The sequence below is a fragment of the Atractosteus spatula genome, chromosome 18, assembly GCF_055471065.1.
Source record: "Atractosteus spatula isolate fAtrSpa1 chromosome 18, fAtrSpa1.hap1, whole genome shotgun sequence".
In the NCBI taxonomy this organism is placed as follows: domain Eukaryota; kingdom Metazoa; phylum Chordata; class Actinopteri; order Semionotiformes; family Lepisosteidae; genus Atractosteus; species Atractosteus spatula.
In genome coordinates this window covers 11,055,904-11,081,155 of record NC_142723.1, presented here as the reverse complement: position 1 = coordinate 11,081,155, position 25,252 = coordinate 11,055,904, and the positions used below count along the sequence as shown (strand labels likewise).

The window sequence follows — 25,252 nt, the reverse complement described above, 5'->3', positions numbered from 1 at the left end:
CTCCCCCCCTTTGTGACTGTTTACAAACAGATCATCAATAATCCCAAGAAAAGAAACAAACGCTATAGAGCTCTCTTCATCTGACATCAGGGGAATATTGTCTGTATTGTGGCTTTGGGGTGTCACAGTGGCACTGAAATATACAGTGCAGGGTATGCTTGAATGTCAAGTAGTGCAAAGCCTGGTCTTTGCTCACTTCTGGTAGGTCAGTCCCTTGGAAAGCACTCAGCGCTCTGATCCATTTTAACAGTAGGAACACAGAGAACTAGCCTTGTGATAGCAGCTCCTTTCTGTCATGTTGCAAAACTGTTGAGACACAAAAACTTTACAGACAAGCTTCACGGTCAAACCCACTGAAGTGGATGATCTTGTTGGCCCATCACATTAACCCCAGAGGATCTATTAAGTATTCAAGTGGGGATTGCATTAATGTGCTATGAAAGAAGAACCCACTGCATGCCTTTGTCACTTCTGGTTTGTGTATTTCTTTTATTGGAGCAAAGCCAGTATTGTGCTCATTGAAGGCCAGTGTTGCTTATCTGTCCCACTTAATTACAGCAGTAACATTATCTTCCTTAGAAAAAAAGTTATTTCGTGCATGCAAGGGAATGAATTTTGTACCACTAACAAGGGAGTTTCAGTCAGAATTAAAGTAAGTAGAAAAATAGGCTTCTAAGACTGGGATAGCCAGCTGTTAGCATCTTGCCATTTTCTGCTAATGGGAGTCCAAACCCACTAATGAAGTCTGAAAATCCTCAAGGAAAGAACACAAGATAATGAGGAGGAAGGTTTTGAAAATGTCGGATTCCCTTTATTCACTTTCAGCTGGACATTTTTTAAAATTTATTTTGCCAGCTGTTTCACTCAAGCCCCCAGGTTGACAGAGAACAGAAAATTAGAAACTTCACCTGCTTTGTCTGCTAGGATCAGAGTTCAGCAACATAAACAAAGGCCCGAGAGGATATCTGCCTCAGCTCCTGCATATTTGTCTCTCACACAAATTGTGCGCCCTTCGAGAGACCCCCCCAATGCTGCATATATAAATGTACCAAGTAAGGTTTCAGTTTACAATAATATAATAATTTAATAATATATAATATTGTGATTGTTTCTTTCAAGGTATTGTTGTAAGCAGCCTCTGTTTCATGATGTGGTTTACCTAAAGTTTGAACTGAACTGTTAAGACAATAAAGGGAGAATATTTCCTTATGTTAACACGTATCTTTACTGTTTTTTAAACCAAAAAAAAAATATGCTTATATTTTGAAAACAATTTATTATTTTGGAAAATATAGCTTCATAGCAGTGTGACATTTAGAAAGCAATGTTTTAAAACCAGAACATTGCAAGCAGTCTGACATGGATAAACAAACAGCAATTTCTTAAAACCATTGCAAACATTATCTGGTGATCTACTGAAACATATTTAAGATGTGTCCAGCTCAATTTCAGCTACCTGAAAGCAGAAAGAAAAGTATATTTATTATCCCAAGGGCTGGGGAATGAACATGGCTTCTGCTTAATTCAGTTCATTTTCCCAAATCACCCCTCACTGAACAGCTGACTGTGGAGTCACGATGATGACAACTGGATGATCTAAGCAGGTAGCTATGTTAATAAAAAACAGAGAATTGCTCTTTGGGATTTAAGAGAATAGTAGACAAAGTGGTATTATATTCCTGTGTGGAAAATACTGTATAACTGTGCTTATGCAGGATTTTGTGAAGATCTGCTCTAGAAGAATTATTTTTGTCCTCTCAACAAAAGCAGCTTTATCCATGAAAGGACTTTCTTCATTTCTAATACCCACAGCAGGATGAGAAATAGACATTAAATATGATTAAAACACAGCATCCTATCTTTGACTTTCATGTCTTTGTCTTAGGTTCTCCATGTTTGTGTTCCGTAATTAAATTAGCCATGTTTTTGTATGCTTTACAAACTCTCCTGTGCAGTAAGAGAAATGTGTATGCATTTCTGGTTGAATGTGAGAATCAATTACTATGTGATAAAAGGGATTAATTTTAATTGTAAGTCATCATTAAACCTGACATTTTTGTCTTTTCATATAATTCACAGTTAATCTGTAAAAGACATGTGCCTGTGGTTTGTTCCTGGGCATAGGCAAATCAGTGATCTCAGTGACTAGTTGTTCTGGTGCAGGGCAATTCAGAATGATGACACCTGTAGAGCTTCCTTTGCCTAGTCAGTTTTACAGCTTGATCACCTACAGATATTAACTTCAGTGTCATTCACAGTAATATGTTTCAGAGTTGAACTGATTTGCAGGAATGTTATAAACAAACGTCCTGGAAAGGTGTTGAGTGTGCACTAGAAGGAGACAGGTCTGCCAGCAGTTAGATGTGAAGCAAGGTCAGATTTGTCAATGAAGGATTCCTGATTTCTTACTAGTATCGCTCCAAAAGATGTTGGAATATCATTTTAATAAATAAAATCACTTAAGGAGAGTTTTCGGGGCTTTCAGTGACAATAGATGCAGTGAGGAGGGCTTTAATCAAACATGAAACAGACAGAAATTCAGTGCCGCCAGCACATTTGAATGTATTAAGAGCCATTTGCTCAGATCATGTTGTACAGCCATCAAAAACCTATTTTCTAACTTCTTCATAAGATCAGTAAAGGTGGCTATTTCATCTACCCGGATTGATTTTAACCAGCTAATTTTTCATTTTCACCTGAGCAATTCATTTCCTTTAAATGATTATTCCATTTGCAAAAAAATAAATGAAAAATAGGAGGTATTAGGACTAAAGGCTCAACAGTGAAAATGAGCTCTTAAGCATTCGTGCATGGTATTTCATTATCACAGATACATGTAACGCAGACATGAAAAAGGTGATTATAAATGACTCCAAAGTGAATAAACAACTTCAATGCATTTATTTACAACCCCTGTAAAGAGTTCTTAGAAACTTTATGCCTTCTAGTAATGCTATTGAATCTAATTTATTCATAGATTGCTAGTGGTTGGACAATATGAGGTTTCATTTTTGCATTATTAGTACTTATAATGCCTCTGAACTTGCTTTACATTAAACAAAAACATTTTTATTTTACACAAAAATCAAGTAAATTAAATCAAGGAGTTAGATCATCATCCAAGCCTGTGGTGCTAAGAGTTTTTTTTCCAAAAGCTGAATAATACCCTAGCTAGCTTTGCCATAGATGGCTCTCTGTAGGCAAATCTGAGAAATGAATACTATTAGTCTTTTTTAGCTTTGGCAATTAAACTTTAAGAGGAAGCAGTTTTAATCAGTTAAATTTTGAACTGAAGGTAAGAGCTTGTCATTAATGCTGCGGAATAAGCTTTATCCAACAGAATGGATCATTAAATAATTATGCAAAAGAAAATAATTCATACTGTCACTGGCCAAAATATTAAGAACCTCCACCAAATAATACCTGCCTTACGAACAGCAGGAACAGCTCAAAGAGGACATACTATGCCTTATACAAGGATCTGAAATACAGTATTTGTAATCCATTAATCTCCTATTCTTCTACTGGAGCATGATTTCTGTCAGGTGATGTCATGATGAAGGTTTAAAAATGGCTCAGTGGTGTTCTCAGATAATTAAGATACTAGTAAACAGAGGAACAAGGTGGGTGAAATTCAATCCACCTCATTTTTGAGCTTTGCTCTGTTCTTCTGCATGTCAGCAAGCCCTTTAATAGTAGGTGAAAGCTGAAATCATTTTAATGACTTCATTTAAAAACACAAAATGAGTTAGAAGTGGAGTAGATGGGCTGAATGACCTCTTGTTTGTAACGTCTTATGTTCTTATGTATGTTTTCACTAAAATTTCCCACAACCTGCTTTCCTTTTATACTGCAAAGACTAATATTTTCAATACTGTTTTGTATGACACTAGCATGATTAAATATACAGTCTTTGCAACATAATTAGTGAAGAAAGAATCAGAAAGACATCAATAGTTTAGACTCAAGTGTCATGTGGAGCATGATGCACATGCTTGTGGAGACGGGTGATATCTGTAGAGGATCTGTGGGAAACATGAGAATTTTCCTATGCAGTGTGAGCATTTGAATTTTGAATGCAGGTTGTATGTGTCGTTGCATTCTAATTAATGGTGTAATTTCTTGTTCACTACAGAAATTTTCTATTATAACATGTGTTATAATGATCTAATCACATTAACATGTTAGCAGGTGTGGAGGTTGCTCGTCATGGAGCTAATTAAATGGATGAGAAATGACTAAACCTGATATCCTTGACATAACATGATATTCAGGCTGACATCATTATAAATAAAAAAGTTTCACTGTTAAATAATTATTTGAGTTTTTTTTCGTATACAAAGTGTATGGAAAAAATAAAATCATTGTCCTTTCTCCAACATTTGCTGAAACGCAGACAAAACACCTTTGTTTAAATATTGCCCACATCATGGAAAGGTATCACTTTCCTGTTAAAATATGGTCAGCAGAGTGCAGCAGTGAGCTGCTTTCATCAACGTATTCAACTTTTCAGAAGTTTGAAAATACAGACAGCTCCCTAAGTCGAATTATTATTATTATTGTTGCTGTTGTTGTGGTGGTGGTTGTGTGTTGGCTGCTCCTGTATTTTACACGTTTTAAAATGATCATATTCTAACACCTTTGCTCCTGGAGTTAAACTCGTCAGCTTTGTTATGCAAATTGAAACCTTCATCTTTATTATTGATCTAAGAGATCAACGTTGGTGTCCACCTGCAATCCACAATGTTAACGGACCTACTGTAAGAGGAATTAAGTTTTACGAGGTGCACAAACCACTGGAACAGTAGCTGTGCTCCTAATGTTCCTCGCTTGTATGCAGACATTCAGAACAGCATCAAACCACTTTTGATGTCGAATTTCAAATGGCAGGTGTATACTCTATTAAATGTAAGTATAGAAGACCAGCGTCATTAGTTGAAACGTTTGGAAAGGCGCCCAGCTTCAGACGCGCTGCAGGACTCCAGAAAATAAATGCTACACAGCATTTGAGCTAGTTGATAAAAATCTTGTGCGCTCAGTATTCCAAGCCATGAGGTACTGTGCTCCTTATTCCTATTTCTTCCCACTCGAGCTAGCTTGCGAAAAGCAAAGAATTAATAATTTCTCGTTTGGAAAAATCAAAGTTACCATCTTCGGAGTTAATCAAAGTAAATTTGTATCTGTAGATGTGACAGAAAAAGGTAACTGAACTCCGTCGCTAGCTAGTGAAACCCGTAGCGAAAACGCTGTGTTAGAACTGATTTGGTTGTGTTCTGACGAGCTCGCACTGCTGATGCGCGTATCCTGTCTACCAATCAACTAAGGGCGTCAGGACAGCAGGCAACACTCCCAACTAGTGGAGACGGTCAATGAATATTTATATGGAAGCAGCACACTTTCCTCTGCACAAAGTTAGCAGATTATCAAAGGAACTACGGCTATCGAACGGACCTGGATTCATGGAAATTCCACCATCAAATTTTCATTAAGACTCTGTGGATTCTTGCTTGGTCATTTTGTGAGCAGTTTCTGTGCGTAACAAGGGGCAGACCGACAGCAGCTCTGGGGACGTGCGGCGAATGAAGACGTCCCTCTCGCACTACTTCCAAGACTTTGTGCAATTGCTGGTATTTTCTCTTCAAAAATGTCAAGACTTCGTCCATCACGCTCTGCTCGCTGCACGCCGAGCTGCTCATTTGGAGGAAGGAAAGATCACAGCCTTTCCGATCTAAAGGTCCAGCCCTGTAAATTGTGACAAAGGCTGGCAGCATTGAAGTAAATCGATATTCAAGAATGAGTGGCGATATTCTTTTAGAATCTTAACGATCTTTTGTCCAATCTGGCCCGATGTGCGTCTTGGTGTTTTTTTAGGTGAGCGGTCCAGGTACTTGCAGTTTCAGCAGTTATAGTGCTGATAGTGACAGATTATTATTGTTGAGGGTCCATGCGAGACTGGAGGTGAAAACATGTCTGGCCATCTCTCTGTGAGGATCACTGCTGTCAGAGATGGCATTTTGGTCCAGTACTTCAGTTTTTACCTCTAAAGTGCCTCGGAAGATACTGTTCATGTTCACTCTCTCCCTCTCTGTCACCTACCTGTTCTACAGCTTGATGAGCTGCTACAACTCGCTGCAGTTCCCCTTGCAGGAAAACTACTTGTACCAAGCGAGGCTGGTGACTGATGAAACAACTTTCACGGCATTAAGAGAGAAACTTTACTCCACCACATCACGGGGCTATCTTGGAGGTGATGTGACGGGAAGAACGGCGACCGAACAGACCCCGGCAGGCGATGCCTTCTACGCTGCGGACCGGACGGGTGATGCTGGAATCGAACAAAGCGCAACCGAGTGGGTCAGGACTCAGCTTGCTCCTACTGAAATGAGCTCCCGGGGCCAGCATGCCGTTTTCGAGAAAGAGCACCAAGAATCCAGCACCACGGACGAGGAGCTCATCAGATCGGGGAATAGCACCCCGGATTATGGAGAAAAAAAATTACCCCAAGCCATCATAATTGGGGTGAAGAAAGGAGGTACCAGAGCTCTTTTGGAAGCTTTAAGGGTGCATCCTGACGTAAGGGCAGTCGGGGTTGAGCCTCATTTCTTTGACAGGAACTACGAGAAAGGACTCGACTGGTACAGGTGCGCCCTTTTGCTTTCCAATTTTTGCCTTTAACGGGGTCGTGCTTCTCCGTATTAGTTTGGCAGTTATTAATACCAACACACGAAACGCTGCCTGTGTATTTGTAGCCAGAGGTTTACACATTAAAGATGTGCTCGTTTAATAATATCTGAGTTGTGAGTTTCGATGGGTGGCGGTGAAAAACAGCACAATGCAAAGGTTAATTCGGAAGGGTGTTTGTTTTCATGATCCGGTCTTCATCAGAAGAGGTTCTCGCAAATAACCCCCCCCACACACACACACACACACCTCCCAGCCCCTGTAACACCACTGAAAAGAACTACGAGTGAAGAAAACTAATCTTTTTCTAAACAGGTTTTATATTTTTATTATAGTACTCCTGCTGCTAAAGTTAAAGCTGCTGAGGTTGAGATAATGTTACATAAAATCGTTATAAACGTTGAATCCGTTTTGAGATACTTTTATACTTTTAAAAGCTCAGTATTGGTGACTGCAAGATAATTAGTGCTGTCAGAAGAGGTCTTTGTAAGGTTCATCCTTACAAAGCCATTAAGTATCTGCTTTTTGCAGGTAAGTGTAAAGTGACTTGTCACTGTTTTTTAACTGGATAATAGATCTGTGAATGTCGTACTTTCCTGACACCACTGAGGACTCAAGGGTGTAGAACTGAACTTTCAGTCAATACGTGTCAGTGTCACCGAAAAAGAATGAACAGTAATAAGGACGCCTCGCAGTTTGAGATACACCTGTGGAAGGCTTACGAACTTCGCTATTGCGAAGCTTTCAGTGGCAGAGAGTACGGTGAGAAAATCATTAATTAAATAAAAACCTGCAAATCGACAGGTACATTTAAGTCTCGGCAAGATTTAACTTCAGGGTTAAACATAATGTCGGATTTATTATTAATATTAGTTAATTGATTTGCTCTAACAGTTTATATTGTAAACAATAAGAAAAAAGAACTTGGAAATCAAAACAGAGATTTGTTTTAGTCTATTTCTGAATCTTCTAAAAATCAAGACAGCAGTCTACTGAATGATTATTTTTTCCCTTGCTCTTATTTTCAGATATTTCATGTGTAACTAGCGTGCCGCATTTCTCAATTACCTCTATCTGTATAAAGGAAAAATATAATTTAGATTCCTAACACATAAATCAAATTGATGGTGAACGTAAATGGTTTTCATGTTAAAATCATTTTACATTTTAGAATACGGCAATTTGAGGGGATTTGATAGCACCTTTTACAGTAGAAAACAATTATCTAATTATAAGTAATTTACTTGTGGTCCTGATGAAGTAAAAACTCACTACACTTCTGTTGGAGGGCTAGTAATCAAACCATGTTCTCTGCCATATATGTGACTGCACTCTTTCTTTACATCTGTTCTCTTCCTTAATTTGAAATATTTATGACGCCTAATTTAAACTCGTTTAACATACAGTACATATGAATTCTTCTTTATATGGAGAAAATTAAAGTTCGGAATGTTGTTAATGCCTGCAGCTTGTACACACACACTATCAAAAATGCTGAATATTTTAAATAGAAACTTTGCAATAAATAAGAGTTCCACAAATTTAATGCTGAAATATCAGTTTCATGAAATCCTGAAATTACTTCACAACTACAAAAATCGATTAATTAATACAATTTACCTTTCAGGGACAGAAAATATTTGCAGTTCAACTGCGCATTGACCGTTGCGATTGGTTGATTGAGGAAAAGTTTTAAGGCTTGTAACTCAAAGGAAACAGAAAATTATAACATTACAGAGGATGCTTTAAGACATTTTACTTTCTTTTATAAAGTGTTTGTAACAACCGAACAATAAATACCGTATCCATAACCTCTTTTATTAAAAAAGAAGGCATGGACAGTGGCCTGTGTACTGTTGGAAAATATTGGCGAATTGCTTGTTGTACTGTAAGTATAGCGCCGTCATCAGAAAAGTTGATGTTTTTATGTGACCTTTTTTTCTCAGCGCTCAGCTGTGGTGCGGGGATTCTCCCCTGAATTAATTTTTACAGATGTTGTCATGAGGATTTATCCCTTTTCTGGTTTATCATCTCTGTAGCAGAAATTGTATTGTTTAGAGTCTAAAGGGGTTTGGGAGGGACATTCCTCACCACTGTTACAGGGATAATCGCAGGTATTTTCTCTCAAGTGAGTTTAGTTTGGAGTGTCTTCTAATATGGAAGGGGAAGTATGACAATATATATTCAGCTTGCATGTATGGTTTCCGATTAGAAGCTAAAACCCGTTGAGAACATACAGTACAATACCGATGGAAACGAAGGATGCTTTGAAAGTAATTGGGAATACATTATTTGCCATACTTTATACAGGGTTTTACAGGGTTTGGCAGTTCGGCTATTTGTTTATTAATAATTCTGTGATTCTCCATCTCGATATATTTAAATACAGTTGAGACTGGCTCTCTAATGTCCCTTGGTCTCTAAACTGTTTCGCTAATGAAGTACAGGCATGTCTGTTTTTATTGGCAAATTAATCATTTAGAATCTATCTGTCGAGATGCTTATATATCTGTCTATCTAAAGTAGTTGTCATTTTTTTTCTAAGAAAAAAAAAGTTTCTTTCCCTTCCAACTTGGACAGTATGCACACAAAATACGAGAGGTGCAAATTAATATTCAATAAGAAATTTGCATTTGCGATGATTTTACAAAGCTGAAAATGTCTTGGACTTCATCTATATTAATCTGTAAATTAAGTAATTTCTAATGTAATTGATGTCTCAGGCATATGTACAGTAGATGTGTATATTTACTGTTTGTACACAGTCTGTGGCAGCACTGTCCAGCTGTGATCCTGTAGGGTTGTTGTGTCTTCACATTATCTAGGTCTTTTCAAAGCAACAGCAGCTAGAAAGTTTGAGGAAGATTGTAAATTGGTCCAGTTAAACCAATAATGAACTGATGTAGGTAATTAAGAACTAAGTTAGAATAAAAGCCTGCAGACACACCACCTCCCAGGGACTGAAGTTGGATCACCCTGGAATAAGGTGTCTGCCACTATTTCTTTGCATACATCTGGAGCAGTGGGGATAGTGGTCTTTGATCATTGTGTGATATGGAAGAAAAAATTACTGCCCAGCATATCTGCAAAGCGTTTAGATCTGTCTGAAGAGATCTGCAGATCAGCCTCCAGGCTGAAAGAAAGAGACACACAGGACAGCACTGAGAGCAGGTGGATAGGGTTCAGGACTTGTAATCCCATGTGAGACACTGTTGTTGTACGCTTGAGCAAAGTACTTCACCTGAATAGCTTCCGTAAAATATCCATGCTGTAAAATTAGGTGCAAATAATGACACCCAAATAAACTAGTGATAAACTTCAAAACTAAACTATTGCCGGTGTCACCAATAGATTACAGCAAAGAAGCATAGTGTACAGTATGTTGACGTGCTGACCAAATCTTGCATGCAATTTTATTTGTAGTTAAAACATGTAATATTTTAAATAATACACAAATCATAATTACAGTATGCATAAGCATCTATGAACACACATAGTGCGTGATTGAGAGAGAAGCTTATACAAGTTATACAATATCTATGGATGCTGATTGACGAACATGAAATATAAACATCAACATTACCATCAATGTTCACTGAACGTGGTAGCTGAAAGATTTTTGCACATTGGTAGGGTATGAAACTCACTGGTAATTTCTATACTGAAGCTTAAAAACTACCCCCTGTTATAAACAGTGTCACTACGAATGTATTATTAAACCAAGGAAGTAGACAAGCTCTTTCCAGTGCACATATTCAGATGTCTATTTTGTATATCAGTGGCTCCGTCCCTCTTTCACTTGCAGGTTTGTGTTATAGCTGTAGTAATATTCACCTGATTATTTTATATTTTAGTAAAATCAATGTATGTAAAGAAACAGGTTTTGTTTGCAGTTCCACTGAGGTATTAGGATCTGCCGACGCTTGTATAAAATGTACTGATGAGACAGAAAATACATTTTTAATTTCTTACTTATGTTGGATTGCACACAATTATGTAACAAACATGAAATATCCAACATCTGTTGTTGGTTCATATACATGATCTTGCAGTTTATAAAATCTAGAAAGCTTCAATCTGCTATGCTGTGCAGTGGGAGTCTGATTTTCCTGCTTAAAATGTATGAATAGAAATGTAAAAATCATTTTAACTGTAGTGTCTTTTTTTCTGCTGTTTTAAGAACTGTTCTGTCAAATAATATTCTATATTTTTATTTAATGCATGTGCTTACAGTTGTTCAAAGTGTTCCTGCTATCTGCACAAGCTTAATACTCTTTGGTGGGGGGTTCCAAAAATGTTATGCAGCAAGTGTGGAAGATATTTAATATTCAAACCATAGTTTCAGTAAAATTATGCAGTTTAAATAAAACATTTTAAATAGGATTCTGTTAGAATAGCTAGGTCAAATTAAACCATTTTTAATTTTATTCACACCTTATCAGACCCTTTTTGTGAATAAAAGGAATAAGGTTAAGGTGTCTTTTTCACAGATTCAATCTATCTTGCTTGCTAATTAATGAGAATCTTGACAGCTCTTAACACTGTTTAAGCATGAGCAGTTTTTCACAGGAAATTAAAAACTGCACAGATCAGTGCTCCGTGATTATGAGGCAGAAGAAAACCACTTGAAATGAAAATTAAACTGAGTGGCAACTAGTCAGACACTAACCAACTTCCCCAGGTCAGATGTACTCTGGAAAAAAAAACATGCAATGATTATGCCTGTAGTATGATTCACCCACAACTTCTCAAACTTTACTAAAAGTGTTGTTCAGCCTTGGTCCAGATTAAATTTTAATTTACTCTGCCAATTGCACTTTTAAGCACTTAATAGCTTCACGTGTTTTCCAAAATTGTGTTATATCAAATCCATGAATACCAACAATCAGACACAGTACTGTTTGATGTTTTCATGGAATCTGTGCTTTGTCTTTATGAACATTTAGACAGGTGAATTGTGCTAAAATCACAGTACAGTGTACCTGAATATTGAAAGCATTATAAAGTACAGAAAGATATATTTAATCTTAATATAAGCAGTAGGAAATCAATGGAAAGCCAAGACAATGCATGGCACAAGCACTGCAGAATGTAAGAACGTACTGTTTCTTATGGCTAATTTTCTGAAGGGTTATGATACATAAGATAAGACAGAGAACATCATAGGCCGCAGGTACCATATCAGTTTATGCTTGATGTTAATGCAAGTCATTTGGATATTCATTATGGCTGGCTTACAATAATAATACTGCAGAATATTGATGTGTTTTAAGTCCCTTAGAATCAGCAAAATCCTTTAAGCAGTTTTTTTTTTCATAATCGTCTATTACATGACTTCCTCTGGATGATGTACTGCAGAAATGTTTCACATGGCTTAGCATATGGGAACAATATCAAATCCTATAAATCTGTTTTACCAGTAAGCTCAAGTGCATAATAATTCTACATAAAAATAAGGGTTAAGGGCTTGCTGTAGTATCAGCTGCATCTAAGGGACTAACTGCTATACTAGCATGTCTGTTTTGTAGCATTCCGCTATTTTATTATTCACATGGAGAAAACTATTTACGTAATGCAATGTCATTCAATTTATGGCCTTGTGATTGATACAGGGTAAGCTTGTTTTATAGCATCTGATGTTCCGTTCAGCACTAACTCAGAAATCTCATCAGATGCACAGAATCAGTTGGGGGTTTGCAATCACTTTTTTTTTTCTTGTAGCCGGAACACGATGCACAATTTGTTTAACCATTGTCAAGATTGCTATCAGAACTGAATTGAAAGCCTGGAAAAGGTTCTATCTATAGGAATGCATTTTTTGAAAGAGCATCTCTTTATAGTCATATTATGTAACCCTTTCAAACCATTTTTTACATTATTTGCTGTTAAGAATATTTAGTAGTATATTGCTATATTTTAAATATTTTTTTCCTATATAATTGTAAAACTAGGATGCCCTTTGTTTGTTCAGCCTATTTTAAAATCACGTCCTTAAAAATAAAACCATGTCCTTTTTGTAGACAGTAATTATACTTTCTTTGGTACTGTACTTTCTGTAACATAATGAATCATTCTTCCTGTCTGCTTTGGAAGTGCAACAGATTATAAAGTGTTGTAGAAAGCCTTGCAACTTGCCTGTTTTAAAATCCTTTCTACCCTCACCAGAAGCTGATATATTTTGTTGGGAAGCTATAATTTTTTGTTGACAGATGATTGTGGTTTAATGAATGTCAGAGAAATTGCATTAGTATTATGAAGACTCCACCTTTGATAAGTAGCGTAAAACAAATAAAGCAGGAAGTATCAGGTGTTGAAAAAAATGATGGATTTACCTAATTTGTTTGGAATTTAAACATTTATAATACATCTTTAGAAAATAAATATGTCTATTTATATTGTATTTACATGGTTTGTGTTCATGGTTTAAACATTTACAGTACATCTTTAGAAAATAAATAGGTTTATTTATATTGTATTTACATGGTTTGTGTTCATGGTTTTATCATTTAGTGTATCCATTTGAGATAACCCCTTATGATAGCAAGGTCTTGTATTTTGCAAGACTCTTCACGCTATCTGGAAACAACAAACTACCTAGCTCTGTAGCAATAAATCTTTCTTGAAAACTCTGTCAGCGTCATAGGCTAACACATAGTAGTGTCAAATTACAGATGGCTTATGAGATGTCAACTTTTTTTTGCAAACACCTACATAGATTTCTTCATAGTGCTTAGTGTTGTCCTTCCACAAAAGGAAAATAATTACAAATTAAAAATAATTTCTTAAGCACAACTGGGATTACTCATTCCCCAAATTTTAATTGGCTCCCAGAACAATGACAGCTCTTAAAGGATGTCACTGAAACTTTGAACACACTGCTTTCTGAGTGATAAAATGATTCCTACTCAGTTTCCCCCACCTACTCAGTGGAAGCTGGTACAGCTCAACAATTAACTGTAAATAGTATTCATGCACAGCAAGGGAAAATAAAGAAGGACTTGTCACCATCAGTTATTTCTTGCACTCAGTTATTCAGTAGCTTTTGTTAGGGCTCATACTGTAATTAGTACAAAGGCTTTGTTTTCTAGTTCTGCCTGTATGTTCCTTTGGTGCCTCTTGACCAACACCCAGCCTGCATTCTTGTCACATTGAAATGCACATTGTGAACTTGAATTAATTAAAATTAATTCCACACAAAGCTGTACATAATGTGGTAATCTGCTCAGTACTGCATTGCTTTCCACCAGCAGGGTTATTTGCTTGCACTGTAGAAAGTAATATCGAATGTGTATCTTATTTAACTTGCATTATACAGTACAACTCAAGCACAGTCACCTTTACAGTACATTTCAAGTTTGTGGTTGAGTACAGTATCTGTCCTACAGTTTGTTTTAAATACACAGAAAAAATAAGCTCAGCCTACTGTACATGAATCTCCTGTATGCTGTTCAATCCAATGGTTAATTAAAAGCGAGAAACACAAACACTGTGTTTCATACAGTACCTCTGTTGATTGACTTGAGTGTCATATCTCTCCATGACCTAAAATCGGAGCAAAGAGGATTTGCCTCAGTCTGTGCTTTCCTAGCAGGAGGGGAGAGTACAGTATCATCAGTATCAAGTACAGTGTCGCACTTTCCTCTCCTTTCCAGCGTCGACAACATATCTTCATATGCTAGATAAGACACAATCACAGCGTGTGTAGATGTGCCTCGAGGTCCTTTTCATCAGCATTGTGTCTGTAATATTCCTGGGCCTTTTTAAAAAAAAATCAGGACTGAGTCTCGTGCTTAGGGCTGTGCTAGTTATAGTTGGTCTCAGGACACCTCTGGAAAGATTTCCAGATTGTTATATTTGTAAGCACCAAAAAGCCAATTAAAGGCTTTCTAAGCATTGAAAGCAGCTACTTCAGACTTTTCCCATTGTTTTAACATGTCACTATCTTGGCAATAAACCAGAATTGAAACATAGCACCCAAAGATAAAACTGAAAAGCAGAAAACCACTTGATTGTCATTTTACAGAAAGGAAAACAAATTAACGAGTAAGTGTTGATACATCATCAACACCTTCTGCTGGCTACCCACCAACTAATGGCCAGTTTCTGAAGGTGCTGAGCAAAAACCACTGATGAACAGAGAGAAACAGTGGGTTTCCTCTAATTGCAAGGCTGTGAATGGAAACTCAATCCTGGACATCTGCTTGGGAGTAGACATGGAATGCCAGACTTGCTGAACATGGTTGAATAAACATGTCATTTACCAAAGGACAGTTAACTAGACAGCTGGAATATGCATGAAACCCGGTGGCTTGTGACTTTTCGAGGACCTGAGCAAAAATATCTTAGACATGTAATTGACTTAGACACTTTTCTGCCTAGGCTGCTTTACTTGAAAGAGAGAGGTGGAGCTTGGTATGGTGTGTAGTTAGAGAAGGATTAATTTGGATTTGAATGTTGATGTTATTCCACTCGAGAAGAACTGGGGTTAATCTGAGTTTTTCTTTGAAGTACATGCTTTACAGATTGAGGAAAGTATCTCTTTCCCTCTTCTTGTTCCAGTCTGGTAGTAAGGTGAAGTAAAAAGTAAAAGTAACTGTTTTTGACAGTTGTCTTGTTTCTTCCCACTTTTTACATCCTTTCCAAATCATTTCCCATGTTTCCACACACAGGCTGTGAACTCGTCTGTTGCTGAAACTTTATATCCCTATTCTGAGCTTGACTGTCATTTACATCCTAAAAAAATGTTGTTTATACTGTACGTCACCTAATTAAAATTGGTATCATTTTCTTGCCAGCATTGACAAATAGTAACATGAATGAGCTAAATGCACCATCATGTGCTGCTGCTAAAGTACTACATGTAATTCTTTAGTTTGTGATTCACAGCTTGACAAATTTTTAATTGGTTGTAAGTTCGCTGCACTCACTTTGAAGATGTGAACAATGAAAAGAGATATTGTAGTCATGGTACATAAACATTTATTGAGCAACCTTTTAAAGAATGTTTCTAGATTTTTCAGATATCTCGATACTAGAAACATGAGTTGCACGGTTCCCTTAATTCACCACAAACCTTTAACCATTAGGTCCTAGTCATTGAATCTTTTTCTACAAACATACAGTACTGTGACACTAAATCTACCCTACCTATACTTAGCTGAATATGAAAGTATATCAAGAATAGAAGCAATGTTACAAACGCTGGGAGGCCATTTGTTCCATCTTTCTCATTTCTTTAATAGTATTCTGAGTCACATTCCCATCATGGGTTAAGGAATCCACAATGTTAGGACCCTTGTTCTGGGCTCCCACGTTACCTTTGTCTCCTGTTCTTTGTCCTGAAAAGCCCTGAACTTAATTCCCTCTTATGTCCCTGGGTTGCCATTTTCAACATTAAAGAAATCCCGTTTCAGATTTTTGCAGTGTCTTTGAGGATTTTTAGTACTTGGATCGAGTACTTGGATTGAGTGCCCCCATAATGTACTCTTCTCTGTTCCAGACCAAAAAGATTCAGTTCCCCTAATCTGTCCAAGTAGAACACAGCCTTCAAACTAGGAATTAGTCATGTCATGTAAGGATTACTTAACAGGAACAGGTTTCAAAATTTGACTCAAAAATCTGTGAATCATGAATCCTCCGGGTTAGACAAAGGTCATTAATTTGTGAATTTGCCTGGGACAAGGAGCAAAGTTTCTGTATTTCAAACCAGGCTAGGTAGACTTGAAAGCAGCTTTACTTAATGAATATCAAGGCAATGACTAAGATTAGTGCAATGGTATGCAGTGCTGTGAGTGTGAAATTTAGGAGGAATTTACTGGTCTACAGAGATCTGCATGGTGTACTAACCCACAGAAGACATGATGGATGGATGGATTAATACCCTCATTCATTTATTTCCTTTTTTTAATTATATAATGTTAGCATGCCCAAAGGGGTTGGGCAACCTGTTGACCTTGGACCCCTAGAGGTTTTTTTTCTCCTTACTAAGGAGTTTTTGGTTCCTGTCCTCTGTTGTCTTCTGGTCTTCTGTTCCATATTGACAAAATGTATGGTCACTTGCATTATTAAGCGCCTTAGGGCAACCTTGTTGTGAAAGGCGCTATATAAAAATAAATTGAATTAAATTGAAAAGGGACTAGACAGCCTTTTGATATGTTTTAATTTTCTTTACACTGATCACTAGGAGACACTTCTGTATTAATGAGCTCAGTCTTGCCTCTGGAATCAGCTTCTGTCTGTCTTCTATTTTAGATGTGCTTAACACAAGCCACCAGGTTTAATTCAATTATAACATTGGACTTATACTGTTGCATGTCTCCAGAGGTGTGAATTAAAGCTTTGGTTTACATCACTGAGTCACCCTGACACAAGAAAAAAAATCATTAGATGCTTAATGCGGTAGCTGTTGTGGAGATGCTTGTTTGTTGCGATTATGCTGTTTGTTTCATTGTTATTCTATGCTTTATTTTATTTTTTCTAAAAAAAAACACTATGGGGTTTTTCATTTCAAGGCCAGTTCCAACAGGATGCAGCATTTCAATGATTGTAGCTCTGTGTGAAACAATAAATGAGCAATGCTTTAAATGCGTGAGCTGCAGTCAACATGCTGTTTACATGAAGATCAGACAGAACTGTAAAGGGGTTTGAACAAGGAGACAAGATCAGGGCAGAATAAAGTAGAGTCTGTACGGCACTATGTTTCCTCAGGGTTAACGGACAACCTTTTTTTACCTGACGCTGATGTACAGTGTTCTGAAATTGCAGAAGAAACTGCTTCTGTGTTAGATAAAACGTGAGCTTTAGCTCATCTCCTCAGAGGCCAAGGCTAAATCTGTAGGATACAATCTGAAGCTTTGTGGAATTATGCTAATAGATGTAGCTGGAGGTGATAATATTTTATTGCATAGTTTGGATAAGTGCCATTAACAAAGGATTAGGACACAATCAATGTACTTTGCCACTTTGATGGGATTATTCACACTTCTCAAATAAGAAGGTGCGTTTTGTATCTCACAGCTACCTCCAACAAGATTCTAGAGCTCTGCTACCTCCTCTATTTCTCTGTTTGTTCTCTGCTAAATGTAAATGCTGTACTGTTTTACTTTAAATTGGGAGCCCATCCAATTTACTTATAGTTTAATTTCTTGTACTGCAATTTATTATAGAATACATCTGATAACACAAGGAGGCTTTAAAACACAACATTTTTGCTTCCTATTATCATGTGTTGCGTTTTGATGCTTCTAAATAGTATACCATTTATACAGTAGCAATCAGCAACAGAAGAAGAGTAAATTGTTGCAATGCATAATACATGGGGGAGGGGTGTTGGCAGAGCTGTGGGAAAACTTTTCTATTTCCATTTATTCTTTTTTCTCATTGTTTGTTGCCAAATTGTGACTTTAAAGTGAGTTTCTGGGAAACTTAATACTGCATATCCACATTTACCAACCTGCCCAGTATTTTCATTGCTGTCAGAAAGACTTGTGGGTTTGATTAGCAGAATTAAGAATGCAACAAAGGTTACAAATGAGAAGTTAACATTTTGGCCCATCTTGCTTGCTTGGCTTCTAGAAGTTAAGTGATTCAAGTGTCTTATCCAACTGTTATGTGATAAATCCAATTTAGTCTGCTTCGGCAACATAATGTGGACTGCTTGTGACAGCCACCAGCCACCTTTAATGTAAAGAACTGCTTCCAGTTCTTGGCCTTAGATGAGCTAGCTCTTGATTCCCACGTCTATCCCTATGTCCTTGTTGCAACGTTCACCATGCAGTAGTCCATTGAACTGGGTTTGTTAGCTGGAGAAGACATGAGGTTGGTTTTATTTTTAATTGTAGCTTGGAGGTGAGCTCAGAGGGCACTCTGCAGAGCTAAAGGTGCCATTCAGGAGTTGCAGAGAGAGCCCTTTAAAACTTAATTTTTTATAACTATTTCCCATAACACAATGAACTAAAGGAGAGACAAGTTGTAGCTTCCTGTCCAAGCAAATCTAATTCCCATCACTGTGAAAATTGACGAGTGAAAGAACAATGATATATCACAGAACCTAATGAATGTCAAAACGACAGTTAGTCTGCTCAGTATCTTTTTCATTCTGTGGCTTTATAGGCTGATGTCTGAAGTTGTGGACAAAGCACTATAGGCTGTTTTGCCTCTGATTTGCGATCCCAGCTGGGCCAGTCATAGCATGAATTTTAATCATGTTCACGATAAACCCCATAATGATGTCCTCCACTGTGATGATCAACCTCGGCTCTGTTTTATTTCACCAGACTAGCAAAGAGAATCTTAAGAATGAATTGATTTTTAAATAAGCATATATTTAGCTCTTAGCACTGGCAGTACATATTAGGTTGCGTTGTGCTGCAAACAAAGTATTTTAATTGATCTTGCTGATAAATAATGAAGGTAGGCCTTGCTTCTGGTAATTCAAGGTCACTGTGCAACCGCCATTTCAAGCTGAAGCCCTTCACTTACTTAAAGGGACCACCGAGCCTTGAAAGTTTATCATAGAAAAGGTGAAATTTGCTATGTACTGTTAATAATAGATTCATTTAATTTCATTTACTACACTGTTAGAGGAATATTTGATAGAGAAATATGATTGAGAATTTTTTTCTCAAACTGTCTTTCTTGTCTTTGAGAAGGGCTACACACATCCTTTAAACTGAAGAGAGATACACTTAAAATGCATTCATCCTTTTTATAACCAGCACAACACAGATTTACAGTATTTCTAAGCATCTCAGCACTGCAGTGTTCCTTAAAAAAAGGAGAAGGAAGGACCTACCATGCATTGAAGGTGGAACAGAACCAATACTGTCTGTACTTACAGACAGTGCAAATTGGGCCAGTAGTACAGACATCAGTGGTTTGAGCCATTAACTGTCATGAATCTCTAAGGTGCAAAAGCCAGTTGTTTTGCTGTCTCCAGGCCAGCTGTTTTTGAGTCAGTCATGGTGTCCCCAACTTGCTGTGCGATAGCGTAACAGTGTATCAGCGACATCTGTGGCTTGTCCAGGGCCTGTCATATGGCAGTGTTACTGATGAAAGCTGTAAACTGTACCCACAAGTGAAATTTGATTTTGAATTATTTTAACTTTCGCAGATAGCTCCTACTTCGCACTTTCTCCCATGACATCTGTAAGGTTTTCCATTGCACAGGTCCATAGAAAACTTAATTAGTCTGGGAGAAAGACTCTGGATGAGGCATGTGTTTAACAATAACTCTAGAGTCATTAGAAATACAGTTACCTCAAAATGTAGTCAAGCTCTTGGGGATTTTAAACTGAAAGCTGATTTGAAAAGAAACCTGGATTTTTAGGACAATACAGTATTTCTCAATACAAACAAATTGGATACTACAGACAGGAATGACTTTCAATATTGTGTATGTAAAATATTGTCAAAAATAGTTATCTTTAATTCAAAGTGCTTGATGTCAATTCAATCATACCCCAGCAATCTGTATGTCATGAACCCTCCTTTAGCATTGATATTCTTCAAGAATGTATTTTCTGTAAGCTGTTTGAAATCTCTTAAACCTCTCGTGAGGGGTAAACAACCACTCCATCAAGCTGAACCTCTCCAGCTTTTCCAGGTTCTGCTGCAACCACTTGTGATCTGCTCTCTTCAGTTCATTAATATTCTGCTAAATGATGACCAATCAGGAAAACTGATTTATGTGATGTCTTAGGCATTTAGCATTTGAGTTTGATATAGGATTTGAACTGTTATGTTGTTTCTGTTTACAAAAAAATATGACTGATTCACATTTGGGGTACAGAAATAAGTCATGTGCTTCGTATTTCCTCTGTTATGTTTCACAGGGCTTTTGAATACTTTTGAAAGTTTTGGAATGGGAAGGTAGTTCACTTTGAGAATGTCCATATTGTTTAAAATGCATAGATTCCACAAAGGGACAAGTTATACAATGTAAATTTTGCATTCAAAACTTAGGGATTCTCTGTACATTTTACAGTTTCTGTGTGTTTTGCAGGAGACACAATTAAATCAAGAAAGATTATTTTGATATTCTTCTGCTATTTGCCAAATGTAAATTAGGTATTACCTGTAGCCCTTGGCTGTGTGTCTCTGTAGCCATTCTTTAAGCCTCCTCTTAAATCTAGTTGGCAGTGAGCTATCTTTCTGTTGTTCTGAATGTTTACCTGGGATAAACTAAGGAAAACCTCAAGGCTTTAGCATGGAATTGGCATATTAATTAACCAACTAAAGTAACAAGGACACAGAAATAGTATTTCTGTCACAGATTGATGTATCAGAAGGATACATTTCTAAAAACCTGACCTCGTTGCTTTTTTGAGGTGGCATTGTCTTGGAGCTGGGAGTATGCCTGGGAGAAGGCAATTGAATCCTGGATATAAGATACTCAGTGATGAGAACATACCACAGTGATCATGAATTTAGAGCTGGCTACTATACATATATTGTGTGGGATATATGTGTAATACTGCAGAGTATTGATTATGTATATAGTAGCTCGAACTTTTCACACAAATTTAGCCTCACATAAAAATGTGATTGTGGTTCTTTCTGGTGCTTTTGTCTTACTAATGAATCAGTTTTACTAATGAATCAGAAATTTACAGTAGGTGCATTGAATTTTAGTAGCAGGGATAAAGTAATAAAAGTAGTACATGCAAAGTCCACAAGTCTTCTGAAAGATTCAAAATAGAATACATAACTCAGTTAGTGTCAGTTCACAAGGTACAACATGGTTTTCAGTTATTCACATTTTGTTAAGTACTGTGATATGTCAGCTATGAATTAATAAATTAAGACAACCTACTAAAACCTTGTAAGCTGCAATGTGACGTCTCCTGTCTTCTCCTTCATTTCCAGTCTAATCATTGCTTTAGTAGCAATTGCAGATCACTGGACTTATATCAATATGACAGTCTGAATCCTTAAGTGAAAGTACATTTTTATAGATTTGTTTCTTTCCTGATCATATGTGATATTTTATCCTGGTTATACAGCCTTAAAGAAGCTGCTCATTATGTAGTATATTGTACCTGTGTTTTTTCACTAATTTGTTTTACTTAATTTACATGAATCATGTACTGTACATTTTTATATTTTATGTTTATTTTTGTTTATGGCATGGTGGTGGCACAGTAGTTAGCATTGACCTCACAACAGCATTGCATCACTAGGGCCCTAGGTTCAAATCTGGATCTGGGCTGCTATCTGTATGTTCTTTCTGTGCTCATGTGAGTTTCCTCCTGGTGCTCTGGCTTCCTCCCACAGTCCAGAGACATACTGGTGTTTTAATTGGCTTCTGGGAAAACTGACCCTGGTGTGTGTTTTTGGTCTTTGTGTCGGCCCTGTGATGGACTGGGGTCCCATCCAAGGTGATCCTTGTCTTACGCCTGTCATTTTCTGTATTGGGTCTGGCTGCCCTGCAGCCCTGTATTGGAAGAAGCCTTTAGAAAATGGATGGATGCGGATTTAGATTGCTAAAAAACTAGTTGGTTAATTGATTTCAGTTTAGGAGGATCTTATGACCACAGAGAGGAGTGCTCACTCCCAAATTAACACAGGTGAGATGCTGGATGGAGAACATACCAGAGAACAAAGGGACATCACATGAAAAGTAATGAGTCACAATGATGGCTGAGAAGCAAATAAAATATGAATGAGAAAGAGAGATATAAAGGTTTTTTTATTAGCCCTTACTGCTGAACTGTTCTCTGGCAGTCTGTTAGCTTGTGTTTTTAATTTGATGGCAATTTTATTATCATGGTAATTCTGTAGTCACTTTACTGTACACGCAAGGAAAACCTACTCTTACTGCTTGCTTTTAACCATCTTATTTGAAATGTGCTAATTATACCTTCATTTTATTGCTCTCATTTTCACAGTCTTGCTCATTGCAAAATGTAATAATGAAATTAAAATAAAAAAATAAGTAATTGTAAAGAGTTTTTCTTAATGCTCTAATGATTTTCCTCTTCCAGTGACTGGTGTTGTACTGAAATTAATGTATAGAACAACAATGAAGGACAAAGCAGGGATTTTACAAGGTTCCTTCAAATTTTAAGTGATTATTGTTAGTTTGATATGTGGTAAAACGTTTTACAGAATATTTAATCACTTTAAGGTGGTTTAACTCTTTAAAACAAGTTATAACATAAGCAACACAGGATGATTTAGATCAGTGGTTACTGCAGCCAGCAACCCTTTGGTTCTCAAAATATGTTATCACACCTCTTATCAAAAATCATTGAAGTAGGTCAGTTCTTTAAACAGTATCAAAACTATAGAATGAAAGAGATAGCATTGTATATTTAATTTAATTTTGTTGTAAAATAAGAATACATGAAAAACATACTTTTTTAACATTTAAACACCTAGTTCTGATGTAAAAAAATATGTATACACAAGTGCTTAATTTGTGTTTTCAGTAATTTACCTTCTAAAAACATCTGGCATTTATTGCACCCCCAGAAAAGTTATCTCACACCCCAGGTATGTGCACCCCAGGTTAAGAACTGATTTAGATGTTTAGCAATTAGCTATAATCAACAGCACTTAACTATGTCCAGTGGAGGAAATGTAGAGTAACCCTTACCCGTAGTGCAAGTGTTCCATTGCACCAAGACTTACCCAATACCTGACCTTGACCTTACAAATAGTAGTCTGCAACTTACATTAGATATTACTTTAATTGGTCCTTTTACCCTTGACATATTAAATCTCTTATATACAGTATGTAATTAATTTACATAATATACAGTAAAGGTTTATTTCAAAGGAAAAGAAAAGAGATGCAACTGTGGAGCCTTCTTCAGGTGCCAGGTGTCAAGTCTTCAGGAGCCTGAAGAAGGCTCCACAGCTGAAACGTTGCATCTCTTTCCTTTTCCTTTCAGTGTGAAATAAACCTCTACTTACTCCTTTGCAGCCTATTCATGCTCATGCAGCTACCTACTTGAACCTATGCAGTGGTGTATTGTATATACATACAAAATAATACAAACAACCAAAAATATAGTACACCGCAGTAAAATCACAATGAAAGAATGACGGAATAAAAGGGTGGGATAATGATACAGTATAACCACAAAATATGCTGTATTAAACCACTTTACCGTGGTAGTTTTTAACAATTGTCTTTGATATTAAGTAGCATCAATAGTGTGCAGAGATACTTCTCCCATCAGCTGACCTATTAAATGCTTTTCAATTCAAGTTACAGCTGCATGAACCATCTACAGAGTGTTTTGAATGGAGATGCCTAAGAACAATAAGCTAGAATATTTTTAATTAATTTATTTGTATTAGTTTGAATGAAATTGACTGAGATCATTTAAATTTTAAAATTTGAGAACTGCTGTTAGAGATTGTATTTATCACTGTTATGTCTGGCCAGGGAGGAGAATGTGTTTTTCTTGCATATATTCATGATTTCAAGTCTTATCTGCTGGGCCTAATGAGCCATGAAACATGTTTTTAATTAAATCTCTATTTTTCACTTCCATGCATCATTGGTGAAAGAATATGCAATATATAAAAATGCAATAATCATTGTTATTACACTTGGCTCAATGAAATGCAGTGCTCAGAAGCCTTTTCACTCTCACAAAAATATAAAGAGATTAGGTCGCATCTTTGGACTCATATCTACTTTGGCAGAGGAATTGAGGAATTCACAGCTGAGAGATAGTATCTGCTAGGGGGCTCTGAAGAGCAAAGGTCTGATGATGATGATGATGATAATAATAATAATAATAATTCCTTACACTTATAGAGCGCTTTTCTGGACACTCCACTCAAAGCGCTTTACAGGTAATGGGGATTCCCTCCACCACCACCAATGTGCAGCCCCACCTGGATGATGCGACGGCAGCCATAGTGCGCCAGAACATTCACCACACACCGGCTATCAGTGGGGAGGAGAGCAGAGTAATAAAGCCAATTCATAGAGGGGGATTATTATGAGACCATGACTGCTAAGGGCCAATGGGAATGGCTTCAGTGGGTTGCCAGTTGTGAGTTGCAGGGTGATATGGCTGCTGGCCAGTTGGTTCTGGATGGCCATTCCCTGGATGATATATTTTCAGTCATTGACATAAGTTATGGGCTGACTAGTTCAAAACATTTCTTGGGCATTACTGACTAATGCAAAAAGGCCAGATATCTCAAGCATAACATTTAAACTGAATTTGTCATTGCCACAAAACTATTGCAAGTTCTGAAACACCAAATAGGATCTGCTAACCTCTGTCCAGAAGTGTTAGAGAAGCATGGTTCTTTGTTTGCTCATAAAGCTGTGTGCCAGGGAATTTTCTCTATTATTTTCATGGCATGGAATGTGTTACATTTGCTCCTCTTTGTACTCATTGTCTCTATGTGTGTAACCCATCACTGATCTATCGGCCTGAAATATACAGTATAAGCACATGATTTACCTCAAAACCAGGAACATTTCTAGTCCAGACAAAATTTCAACCTCGTAATCAGTTAGATTTGAAATGGCAAATAATACAAAGTAAGATCAATGTGCATGTTCTCCCTCAATCAAACCTTTTTATGTTCTACCAACACA

At 37.0% G+C, this 25,252-nt stretch overlaps 1 protein-coding gene across 1 annotated transcript in view; it reads left to right on the top strand.

Moving 5' to 3' along the window:
* The first annotated feature begins 5,364 nt into the window (after positions 1-5,364).
* Positions 5,365-25,252, top strand: part of hs3st4 (heparan sulfate (glucosamine) 3-O-sulfotransferase 4) — a 119,927-nt gene continuing 100,039 nt past the window's right edge. Inside the window, exon 1 of the mRNA XM_088936567.1 lies at positions 5,365-6,641. Coding sequence (XP_088792693.1) covers positions 6,007-6,641 — 635 coding nt within the window. The 5' untranslated portion in view covers positions 5,365-6,006. The remainder of the gene's footprint in view (positions 6,642-25,252) is intronic.